The sequence below is a fragment of the Hyperolius riggenbachi genome, chromosome 2, assembly GCF_040937935.1.
Source record: "Hyperolius riggenbachi isolate aHypRig1 chromosome 2, aHypRig1.pri, whole genome shotgun sequence".
Taxonomy (NCBI): Eukaryota; Metazoa; Chordata; class Amphibia; order Anura; family Hyperoliidae; genus Hyperolius; species Hyperolius riggenbachi.
Genome location: NC_090647.1, coordinates 127,749,405 through 127,762,482, shown reverse-complemented (window position 1 = coordinate 127,762,482; position 13,078 = coordinate 127,749,405). Strand labels below are relative to the sequence as shown.

General features: G+C 47.2%; 1 protein-coding gene across 1 annotated transcript in view; it reads right to left on the bottom strand.

The window, feature by feature from the left end:
• The window catches only part of LOC137544865 (chymotrypsin-like elastase family member 1), a 31,326-nt gene extending 18,664 nt beyond the window's left edge, over positions 1–12,662 (bottom strand). Inside the window, exon 1 of the mRNA XM_068265963.1 lies at positions 12,542–12,662. Within this exon, the coding sequence (XP_068122064.1) occupies positions 12,542–12,662 (121 nt within the window). The remainder of the gene's footprint in view (positions 1–12,541) is intronic.
• Between the last annotated feature and the right edge of the window lie 416 nt (positions 12,663–13,078).

Below are 13,078 nucleotides of genomic sequence, written 5' to 3'. Positions count from 1 at the left end.
CCTCCTTATATGCTACATACCCCAAATTTACAGGGTATGTGCACCTTGGGAGTGGGTACAAGAGGAAAAAAATTTTTAGCAAAAAGAGCTTATAGTTTTTGAGAAAATCGATTTTAAAGTTTCAAAGGGAAAACTGTCTTTTAAATGCGGGAAATGTCTGTTTTCTTTGCACAGGTAACATGCTTTTTGTCGGCATGCAGTCATAAATGTAATACATATAAGAGGTTCCAGGAAAAGGGACCGGTAATGCTAACCCAGCAGCAGCACACGTGATGGAACAGGAGGAGGGTGGCGCAGGAGGAGAAGGCCACGCTTTGAGACACAACAACCCAGGCCTTGCATGAGGACAAGAAGCGTGCGGATAGCATGCTTTGTACCACCATGCAGTCATAAATGTAATAAAGATAAGTGGTTCAATAAACAGGGACCACGCGGCAACGCTAACCCAGCAGCAGCACACGTGATGGAACAGGAGGAGGCGCAGGAGGAGAAGGCCACGCTTTGTGAGACACAACAACCCAGGCCTTGCATGAGGACAAAAAGCGTGCGGATAGCATGCTTTGTACCGCCATGTAGTCATAAATGTAATAAAGATAAGAGGTTCAATAAACAGGGACCACGCGGCAACGCTAACCCAGCAGCAGCAGCAGCAGCAGCACACGTGATGGAACAGGAGGAGGCGCAGGAGGAGAAGGCCACGCTTTGTGAGACACAACAACCCAGGCCTTGCATGAGGACAAAAAGCGTGCGGATAGCATGCTTTGTACCGCCATGTAGTCATAAATGTAATAAAGATAAGAGGTTCAATAAACAGGGACCACGCGGCAACGGTAACCCAGCAGCAGCAGCAGCACACGTGATGGAACAGGAGGAGGCGCAGGAGGAGAAGGCCACGCTTTGTGAGACACAACAACCCAGGCCTTGCATGAGGACAAAAAGCGTGCGGATATAGCAGCAATGCTTTTTGCCGCCATGCAGTCATAAATGTAATACAGATGAGAGGTTCAATAAACAGGGACCGGAAACGCTAAACCATCCCAGATGTTCATCGGTCATGTTACTTGGTTGGGGTCCAGGAGTGTTGCGTAGTCGTTTCCAATCCAGGATTGATTCATTTTAATTTGAGTCAGACGGTCTGCATTTTCTGTGGAGAGGCGGATACGCCGATCTGTGATGATGCCTCCGGCAGCACTGAAACAGCGTTCCGACATAACGCTGGCTGCCGGGCAAGCCAGCACCTCTATTGCGTACATTGCCAGTTCGTGCCAGGTGTCTAGCTTCATGCCCGGTTTCAGGTCCAGCGGTGCCAGCCACAAATCCGTCTGTTCCTTTATTCCCCTCCAAATTTCCTCCCCTGTGTGCTGCTTATCCCCAAGGCAGATCAGCTTCAGCAACGCTTGCTGACGCATGCCAACAGCTGTGCTGCACTGCTTCCACGATCCTACTGCTGCTGGTGCTGGGTTAGCATTTCCGGATGAGGTACAGCTTTGAGATGCGTTGGAGGAGAAGGAGTCAGAGAGGTAGGTGCTGCTGTTGTTATCCAGCTGTTTGCGGCGTGGGCAACACCCGCGCCGTAGCAGGTGAGGAATCGCTGCCAGGCTCCACAAGGTTCACCCAGTGCGCGGTAAGGGAGATGTATCGACCCTGGCCGAACGCACTCGTCCAGGTGTCAGTGGTGAGGTGAACCTTGCAGGCAACGGCATTCTTCAAGCTTCGGGTTATTTAGCTGACCACGTGCTCATGCAACTCAGGCACTGCAGAGCGCGCAAAGTGGTAGCGGCTGGGAACCACGTAACGTGGGATGGCCACTGACATCATGCCCTTGAAGCTGTTTGTCTCCACCACTCGATATGGCAGCATTTCGCAGGCCAGAAGCTTGGCTATGCTGGCTGGCTGTTACTGCCACGGCCCGGGGGTCATTTGCTGGCAATTTCCTCTTGTGCTCAAACATCTCAGAAACAGACAACTCAACCGTAGCGCTGCACACCGAAGGGCTGTTGGTTGTTGTGTTTGATGAACACTGGGAGACCTCAAGAGCACTAGTCCGGAAAGTGACAGTGTCAGCATCGTCTGATGTTTGTGAATGTTGTGAACCACGCAATGGCTGGGCTACTGCTGCTGCTGAGGCGGGTCTGGTGGTGAGTCTGGTGAACCCAAGGGAGGCAGTGTTGCTGGTGGTACCCTGTCCTGCCGCGTTTGCCCACAGAGTGGGATGTTTGGATAGAATGTGGCGGCTCATGCTGGTGGTGGAGAGGTTGTTAATACTTTTCCCCCTGCTCAGGCGGGTCTTGCACACCTTGCAAATCGCCATGGTAACATCCTCAGTGCAGTCTTCAAAGAAAGCCCAGACTTTAACTGGCTGAGGACTCGGACCTCGTGCGTGATGTGCTGGTGCTGCTTAACCCACTGCTGGACGCTTGAGAGGTCATCCAAGTAATTATCTGGTCCTGTTCTTTTGGATCTGTGAGGGTTGTTGTCCTGGACAACATGGGCAGTATTGAGTGGGTTTTCTTGGGTGCTCCCCTGTGGCCTGTACGTGAACCGTCAGGGGAAACACCTCTTCCCTTGCCCCTCCCTCTTTCACCGGATTTCTTCCTCATTTCACTTATCCTTAAAGTACACGCTGACTGGCAGCAGTACAGTGGCAGTACAGAAATGCTATACAGTGGTGGGTGAGCGGTGTACCACTATTGTCAGCAGTGACACAGAGCACAATGCTATACAGTGGCGGGTGAGCGGTGTACTACTGTTCCCAGCAGACACAGAGTGGAAGTAAACACAATGCTATATAGTGTGGCTGAGCCGTGTACACAGAGTGGCATTAAACACAATGCTATATAGTCTGCTATATAGTCACCCCGAACAGGGTGATGTTCTGCAGAACCCGAACAGTGGCAAACACTGTTCGCCCAACACTACTGGGAGGGAACGCAGATTTTAGTACCTAAACACACGATACAACATGTTTTCCGGGGTCGGACTCTGAGGCACATACAGATGGTCCCGATCATCATCCTCATCATACAACTCTTCTCCTGAGTCTGACCCACCCACCACCTCTGCCACCCCAACATCCCCAGACACAGACCCCTCATCGTCCTCAACATTAACTTGGGATGCTGGCCTGAGCCAGACCTCCTCCTCCACATCAGGCCCCATCATCTCCTCAATGGCAGCCCTCATTAATCGCTCTGGCGACGGACTGATGGACACAACGTTCTCCTCCGGGGAGGGCTGCTGCTGACCACTGGCTGCTGGGGTGGATGTTATAGCTTGCGTGGGGCGTTGGCTGTTGCTGTTGTTGGGAGTGCTGCTCACAGCGGAGGTCTCTGGGGAACTCATGTTGAGCTCATATAGTGGTTGACGGTGAGTGGAGTATTACTGATCCCAGCAATATACACACTGACTGGCAGAGTACGCAATGCTATATAGTGTGGCTGAGCGGTGTACACAGAGTGGCAGTAAACACAATGCTATATAGTCTGGCTGAGCGAGCGGTGTACTACTGTTCCCAGCAGAATCAGAGTGGCAGTAAACAATGGTATATAGTCTGGCTGAGCGGTGTACATAGAGTGTCAGTAAACAATGGTATATAGTCTGGCTGAGCGAGCGGTGTACTACTGTTCCCAGCAGAATCAGAGTGGCAGTAAACAATGGTATATAGTCTGGCTGAGCGGTGTACATAGAGTGTCAGTAAACAATGGTATATAGTCTGGCTGAGCGAGCGGTGTACTACTGTTCCCAGCAGAATCAGAGTGGCAGTAAACAATGGTATATAGTCTGGCTGAGCGGTGTACACAGAGTGTCAGTAAACAATGGTATATAGTGTGGCTGAGTGGTGTACACAGAGTGTCAGTAAACAATGGTATATAGTCTGGCTGAGCGGTGTACACAGAGTGGCAGTAAACACAATGCTATATACTCTGGCTGAGCGAGCGGTGTACTACTGTTCCCAGCAGACACAGAACAGTAAACAGAATGCTATATAGTGTGGCTGAGCGAGCGGTGTACCACTATTCCCAGCAGACACAGAAGAGTGAACAGAATGCTATATAGTGTGGCTGAGCGAGCGGTGTACCACTATTCCCAGCAGACACAGAACAGTAAACAGAATGCTATATAGTGTGGCTGAGCGAGCGGTGTACCACTATTCCAAGCAGACACAGAGCAGTGAACAGAATGCTATATAGTGTGGCTGAGCGAGCGGTGTACCACTATTCCCAGCAGACACAGAGTGGCAGTAAACAGAATGCTATATAGTGTGGCTGAGCGAGGTACACAGAGTGGCAGTAAACAGAATGCTATATAGTGTGGCTGAGCGAGCGGTGTACCACTATTCCCAGCAGACACAGAACAGTGAACAGAATGCTATATAGTGTGGCTGAGCGAGCGGTGTACCACTATTCCCAGCAGACACAGAACAGTGAACAGAATGCTATATAGTGTGGATGAGCGAGCGGTGTACCACTATTCCCAGCAGACACAGAACAGTAAACAGAATGCTATATAGTGTGGCTGAGCGAGCGGTGTACCACTATTCCCAGCAGACACAGAACAGTGAACAGAATGCTATATAGTGTGGCTGAGCGAGCGGTGTACCACTATTCCCAGCAGACACAGAACAGTGAACAGAATGCTATATAGTGTGGCTGAGCGAGCGGTGTACTACTGTTCCCAGCAGACACAGAACAGTACACAGAATGCTATATAGTGTGGCTGAACGAGCGGTGTACTACTGTTCCCAGCAGACACAGAACAGTACACAGAATGCTATATAGTGTGGCTGAACGAGCGGTGTACCACTATTCCAAGCAGACACAGAACAGTGAACAGAATGCTATATAGTGTGGCTGAGCGAGCGGTGTACCACTATTCCCAGCAGACACAGAGTGGCAGTAAACAGAATGCTATATAGTGTGGCTGAGCGAGGTACACAGAGTGGCAGTAAACAGAATGCTATATAGTGTGGCTGTGCAAGCGGTGTACTACTATTCCCAGCAGACACAGAGTGGCAGTAAACAGAATGCTATATAGTGTGGCTGAGCGAGGTACACAGAGTGGCAGTAAACAGAATGCTGAGCGAGCGGTGTACTACTATTCCCAGCAGCGACACACAATGACTGGGGGGGACCCTGGCTAGCGTGGCTGGAGCGCGAACTACCCTGCCTGCCTACCCAAAGCTAAACCCACAGACAAATGGCGGAGATATGACGTGGTTCGGGTATTTATTTACCCGAACCACGTGACAGTTCGGCCAATCAGAGCGCGTTCGGGTCCGAACCACGTGACCCGTTCGGCCAATCACAGCGCTAGCCGAACGTTCGGGGAACGTTCGGCCATGCGCTCTTAGTTCGGCCATATGGCCGAACGGTTTGGCCGAGCACCGTCAGGTGTTCGGCCGAACTCGAACATCACCCGAACAGGGTGATGTTCTGCAGAACCCGAACAGTGGCGAACACTGTTCGCCCAACACTACCCAGCATGGATATGTGTAAAAATACACCACAAAACACATTATACTACTTCTCCTGAGTATGGCGATACCACATGTGTGACACTTTTTTGCAGCCTAGGTGCGCTAAGGGGCCCAACGTCCTATTCACAGGTCATTTTGAGGCATTTGTTTTCTAGACTACTCCTCACGGTTTAGGGCCCCTAAAATGCCAGGGCAGTATAGGAACCCCACAAGTGACCCCATTTTAGAAAGAAGACACCCCAAGGTATTCCGTTAGGGGTATGGTGAGTTCATAGAAGATTTTATTTTTTGTCACAAGTTAGTGAAAAATGACACTTTGTGAAAAAAACAATAAAAATCCAATTTCCGCTAACTTTTGACAAAAAATAAAATCTTCTATGAACTCATCATACACCTAACAGAATACCTTGGGGTGTCTTCTTTCTAAAATGGGGTCACTTGTGGGGTTCCTATACTGCCCTGGCATTTTACGGGCCCAAAACTGTGAGTAGTCTGGAAACCAAATTTCTCAAAATGACTGTTCAGGGGTATAAGCATCTGCAAATTTTGATGACAGGTGGTCTATGAGGGGGCAAATTTTGTGGAACCTTTCATAAGCAGGGTGGCCTCTTAGATGACAGGATGTTTTGGGCCTGATCTGATGGATAGGAGTGCTAGGGGGGTGACAGGAGGTGATTGATGGGTGTCTCAGGGGGCGGTTAGAGGGGAAAATAGATGCAATCAATGCACTGGGGAGGTGATCGGAAGGGGGTCTGAGGGGGATCTGAGGGTTTGGCCGAGTGATCAGGAGCCCACACAGGGCAAATTAGGGCCTGATCTGATGGGTAGGTGTGCTAGGGGGTGACAGGAGGTGATTGATGGGTTTCTCAAGGTGTGATTAGAGGGGGGAAATAGATGCAAGCAATGCACTAGCGAGGTGATCAGGGCTGGGGTCTGAGGACGTTCTGAGGTGTGGGCGGGTGATTGGGTGCCCGCAAGGGGCAGATTAGGGTCTAATCTGATGGGTAACCGTGACAGGTGGTGATAGGGGGTGATTGATGGGTAATTAGTGGGTGTTTAGAGGAGAGAAGAGATGTAAACACTGCACTTGGGAGGTGATCTGATGTCGGATCTGCGGGCGATCTATTGGTGTGGGTGAGTGATCAGATTGCCCGCAAGGGGCAGGTTAGGGGCTGATTGATGGGTGGCAGTGACAGGGGGTGATTGATGGGTGGCAGTGACAGGGGGTGATTGATGGGTGGCAGTGACAGGGGGTGATTGATAGGTGATTGACAGGTGATCAGTGGGTTATTACAGGGAATAACAGATGTAAATATTGCACTGGCGAATTGATAAGGGGGGGTCTGAGGGCAATCTGAGCGTGTGGGCGGGTGATTGGGTGCCCGCAAGGGGCAGATTAGGGTCTAATCTGATGGGTAACAGTGACAGGTGGTGATAGGGGGTGATTGATGGGTAATTAGTGGGTGTTTAGAGGAGAGAAGAGATGTATACACTGCACTTGGGAGGTGATCTGATGTCGGATCTGCGGGCGATCTATTGGTGTGGGTGGGTGATCAGATTGCCTGCAAGGGGCAGGTTAGGGGCTGATTGATGGGTGGCAGTGACAGGGGGTGATTGATGGGTGACAGTGACAGGGGGTGATTGATAGGTGATTGACAGGTGATCAGTGGGTTATTACAGGGAATAACAGATGTAAATATTGCACTGGCGAATTGATAAGGGGGGGTCTGAGGGCAATCTGAGCGTGTGGGCGGGTGATTGGGTGCCCGCAAGGGGTAGATTAGGGTCTAATCTGATGGGTAACAGTGACAGGTGGTGATAGGGGGTGATTGATGGGTGATTGATGGGTAATTAGTGGGTGTTTAGAGGAGAGAATAGATGTAAACAATGGATTTGGGAGGTGATCTGATGTCGGATCTGCGGGCGATCTATTGGTGTGGGGGGGTGATCAGATTGCCCGCAAGGGGCAGGTTAGGGGCTGATTGATGGGTGGCAGTGACAGGGGGTGATTGACGGGTGATTGACAGGTGATTGACAGGTGATTGACAGGTGATTGACAGGTGATCAGGGGGGATAGATGCATATAGTACACGGGGGGGGGGGTCTGGGGGGGGGGTCTGGGGAGAATCTGAGGGGTGGGGGGTGATCAGGAGGGGGCAGTGGGCAGGGGGGGGGGATAAAAAAAAAATAGCGTTGACAGATAGTGACAGGGAGTGATTGATGGGTGATTAGGGGGGTGACTGGGTGCAAACAGTGGTCTGGGGGGTGGGCAGGGGGGGGTCTGAGGGGTGCTGTGGGCGATCAGGGGGCAGGGGGGGGGGAAATCAGTGTGCTTGGGTGCAGACTAGGGTGGCTGCAGCCTGCCCTGGTGGTCCCTCGGACACTGGGACCACCAGGGCAGGAGGCAGCCAGTATAATAGGCTTTGTATACATTACAAAGCCTATTATACATATGTGCAGCGGCGATCCGGGTGGTAGTAACCCGCCGGCGCTTCCGAACGGCCGGCGGGTTACTACGAGCGGTGGGCGGAGCCAGTCCCCGGCGGCTGATCGCGTCACGAATGACGCGATCGCCGCATAGCCACTCCCGCAGCCGCCCCCGCCGATGGGCGTATTGCGGTCGTTTGGGCCCGGACTTTGCCGCCGCCCATCGGCTGGGGGCGGTCCTCAAGTGGTTAAGGCAGACAGGTGTCAGATCCGCTTTAAAGACCAATCTGACAAAAAATATTATTTCCATTTTAGTTTGATTTTGGTCAGCTGAACTCAGTGCCAGCTTGTTATCTCTAATGCTGGGACTAAACAATGAGTTTTTTTCGGCAGATTTACTGGCCTACCAATTTTCCGATCATTTTTAAGATCGATTCTCTGATCATTTTTATGATCAATTTCCATTCACTTCTATGAGAAATCAATCAGAAAACCAAACAAAATCAGATCGGACCTGTTGGAAATGATCTATCAAGCCATCTATCTGCCCAAAATACTCATTACTCATGGTGTATTCCCAGCATAAGGCTCTCTGGTAGCGGGATGTCCCATGAGATGCCGCAGAGTACAGCAGAGAAAACAAATTGTTGGATTAACTATAGTTGTGGACAATGGTGTAGCTATGTAGCTAGGGGCCCCAGTGTAAGTTTTACATTGAGCCCCTCTTAAGCAATTGATATGGAGCACCAAAAATTCAGCTGCAGTGACAGAGAGTTGTAATCGGGAAGAGGAGAACAGTTTGCTAATGATAAACATTATTCAAAGTCTTTATAGAGGTGATCAGTACCACCATAGAACCAATAAAGATTTAATACAAGAGTTGAAGGAGGGCCCTTAAAGGGAAGGTTCAGGGTGGCTCTTAAAAAAATAAAAATGCCCATCCACTTACCTGGGGCTTCCTCCAGCCGTGGGCAGCCAGGACGTGCCCTCGGCGCCGCTCCGCAGGCTCCCGGTCCCCTCCGGTGGCCGACCCGACCTGGCCAGGCCGGCTGCCAGGTCGGGCTCTTCTGCGTTTCAAAATGCGCCTCACGGGGGCGCGCTGACGTCATCGGACGTCCTCCGGGCTGTACTGCGCAGGCGCAGAACTACTGCGCCTGCGCAGTACAGCCCGGAGGACGTCCGATGACGTCAGCGCGCCGCCGTGAGGCGCATTTTAAAACGCAGAAGAGCCCGACCTGGCAGCCGGCCTGGCCAGGTCGGGTCGGCCACCGGAGGGGACCGGGAGCCTGCGGAGCGGCGCCGAGGGCACGTCCTGGCTGCCCACGGCTGGAGGAAGCCCCAGGTAAGTGGATGGGCATTTTTATTTTTTTAAGAGCCACCCTGAACCTTCCCTTTAACCACTTTTTGCAGCGCAGGCAGTATATCTACGCCCCGCTGGTGGCTATTAATGGTTGCAGGGGTGTCGCCCAACCCGTTAGCACACAGATCAGTGAATGGGAACACAGTTCCCATTTACCGATCTAAGTGCCAATTTCATTGATCAACTGCATCAATGAGATGCTGTGTGCTCATTGACAAGATGAAAGTGAAAACATACACACGTTACTTCCTGTAACGTGTGTATGAGCAAAACACAACACATTAGGGATAAACTGAGGCAGACATCTTGTGACCAAATAGTAAACTACACCCTAATACAGTACATTACATGCAAATAATTTCCTTTCCCATTAAAATTAATCCCTTACCTCCCCAACTCTCCCATAGTTACCAAAATAAAATGTTTGTATTATATTAAAAAATACATCAATAGTTACCTTAGGGAATTAACTTTTCAATATGTATGTCATGAGGGTATATTACTGTTATTTTACACGTAAGGGCTTGTAATTAGTGCTGGGTGCAAAACTGAAAAAAATACTCATTTATTTCCAAATAAAATGTTAACATCATACACTGTACTAAGGACATCATTTAAATGTTGTAAAAACAGGGACAAATGGGCAAATAAAATGTGTGGCTTTTATCCACAGCAGCATGTTTTATTTTAAAACTATTATGGCCAAAAACTGAGAAATAATTATTTTTTTCCATTTTCTTCTTACTAACATGCATTTTGAATAAAATAATTCTTAGCAAAATATATCACCCAAAGAAAGCCTAATTGGTGGTAAAAAAAACAAGATATAGATCATTTTATTGTAATAAATAGTGATAAATTTAATGGCAAATGAAAGGGAGGAGTGTTGAAAGGTGAAAATTGCTCTGGTCCACAAGGGGAAAAACCCCTCAGTGGCGAACTGGTTAATGGGCCCCTTTGGCCCATGGGCCCTGGTGCAGTCGCTACCTCTGCATTTCCTATTGCTACGCCTCTGGCTGTGGCCTGTAGGGAACTTTATTACTGTATTTATCTTTCTAACATCCCTGCTCATTACAACATGCCTATATCTCTACAATGACAGAATGTTTAGACATGAGGATGGCAGTCAAAGAAAAACATATTGTTTCACATTAACACTTCAGGATCAAGCCAATTTTCACAATTCTGCTATGCCTTTGCTTAAGTTGATAGATCTTGGGCAATTTTTAGTCTACCCAAATATATTTAGTCTTAATTCAGGACAAATAGGGCTTTCTTTTAATAGCATTTATTTTAGTAAATCTGGAATTTGCTTAAGTTCCTAAGAGGTAATATGCTTAAAAAATAAAAAAATTATAATTTTCTGAATTTTTCAATCAAAAATATGTAAATATGTAAAACTTTCAGAAACTGATATTCCATATGTTGTCTATGCAGAGATGTCAAAATTATGTAGATAATTTATTTTTTAGGTACACTGCAGGGGCACTAAATAGAGGTGGAAAATAGGATTTTAAGACCGAAAAGTGATAATTATGTGATCCTAGTGATCAGGTGATCAAGAGCCAATCAAAATCACTCCACATTCATTCCAGAAGGTGCCTGCTGTCAAAGTACACAAGAATGCAGGAGTAAAAATCTACAATGTGTCAGAAACTAGCATTCATAGACAGGACGAAGATTTTAATATGCATGGTCCTGAAGTATATGTACTTTATTATCTATGATAAAGAAAAGGAGTCACTTAAATTACTTTGTATGTTAAATACACACCATATGCATGACAAAGTGAAGTGATCACTTTACAGTAAATACGCTCTATATATTAAATAAGCACCATATTGCAGTCTTAATTATCTCTATATTTATCTTTGAATCCATATATCTTACCAGAGAGGACGAATGCAGTGAGTAAGAGGAGCTTGAGCATTTTGGGTGAGTTGATGTGTTGTCAGCTATTACTGCTCGCACCTTTATATATACAGTGTAAGCTATTGGAAACATACATGGGAATATTCACAGATGTCCCATATGCTAAATGTGCAAGCTTTGTGTTTGCCTTTATCTCTTAATGAGGAAACCTAAAATGTTTATGCAATCTACACTTAACTAGAAACTACAACTTTATGTGAAACTATGCAACTTTAAAGTGACACTGGAGCAAAAAAAAAAACACCTTATGTTATAATGAATTGTATGTGTAGTACATTTAGTAAATAGAACATTAGTAGCAGAGAAAAGAGTCTCATATTTTTATTTTCAGTTATAAAGCTTTTTTCTCTCACATTGCGTATATATATACTGTATATTGACTTAAAGTTACATTTATTCAACCAGTAAGTAATTTTTTGAGAGGAAATGACATAGGTGTCTCCCAAGAGATAATAAGACGATGTACAAGAGGCATTATTGTGGAAAAAAAACATTTCTCAGCTTTTATTTACATTTGAGCAAAAAGTGTCCAGTCCAAAATGATTCATACCCTTTTCAATAATCAATAGTAAAGCTATTAAAGCAATCAAACACTTCCTATAATTGCAGACCAGCTTTTTGCATGTCTCCTCATGTATTTCTGCCCATTCATCTTTAGCAATGAGCTCCAAATCTTTCAGGTTGCAGAGTCTCCTTTCACAGATTATTAATTGGATTCAAGTCAGGACTCTGGCTGTGCCACTCCAAAACATTAATGTTGTTGTCTGCTGACCATTTCTGCAGACTGTCTGCTGTTTTTGTTGAGAATCCTCATGTATCGCTCTTTTTTCATGATACTGATTACTGTGATTAGGTTCCCTGGTCCATTGGCTGAAAAACACCCCAAAGCATTAGGTTCCCACCACCATGTTTGACAGTGGGGATGGTGTTTTTTAGGTTGAAGGCTTCTCCTTTTTTACGCCAAATGAAGGAAACATCATTGTGACCAAACAGTTCAATTTTTGTTTCATTTGACCATAACACAGAAGACCAGAAGTCTTTTTCTTTGTCAAGATGAGCATTTGCAAAGGCCAAGCGAGCTTTTGTGTGCCTTATCTGGAGAAGTGGCGTCTTCCTTGGTCTGCATCCGTGGAACCCAGCAGTGTGCAGTGTCCGTTGGATTGTTTGCCTTGAGACATTGCCACCAGCAGAGCCCAGATTTACTAGGATGACCTTGGTGATGATCCTTGGATTCCTTTTCACCACTCTCACTTTCCTCCTGGCCAGCACAGGAGTCACTTTTGGCTTCCTACCACATCCTCTGACACTTTCCACAGTGTGGAACATCTTTTATTTTTTGATCATACTTTGCACTGAAGCCACTGGAACTTGAAAACATTTAGAAATGGCCTTGTAGCCCTTTCTTAACTTGTGAGTAGCCACAATGCGCAGCCACAGGTCCTCATTGAGCTCCTTTGTCTTAGCCATGACTGTCCACAAACCACCTGTAGAGAGCTGCTGTTATTCACCTGTTAAAAAGATTAAAACAGCTGTTCCCAATTAATCAGGGTAATTAGGAGGATGCTTTAGAACAGCTTGAACTATTTGGAATGGTATAGTACTTTGGGTTTTCCCACAGACTGTGACAGTTTGTGAAGGGTATGAATAATTTTGGGGTCCGTCATCGTCATCGCCATGGGGAAGTCCAGCAGGGAATAATCTGTGCACAAATTATTATTATTATTATTTATTTATAAAGCGCCAACATAATCTGTGGCGCTGTACAATGTAAGAAAACAAACAATGGATACATAATGATACAGACAATGATATACATCAGATATGCATACTGATACAAAATACAGAACTGCTGATTACAATAGCAAATTTGCCATGATGACTAA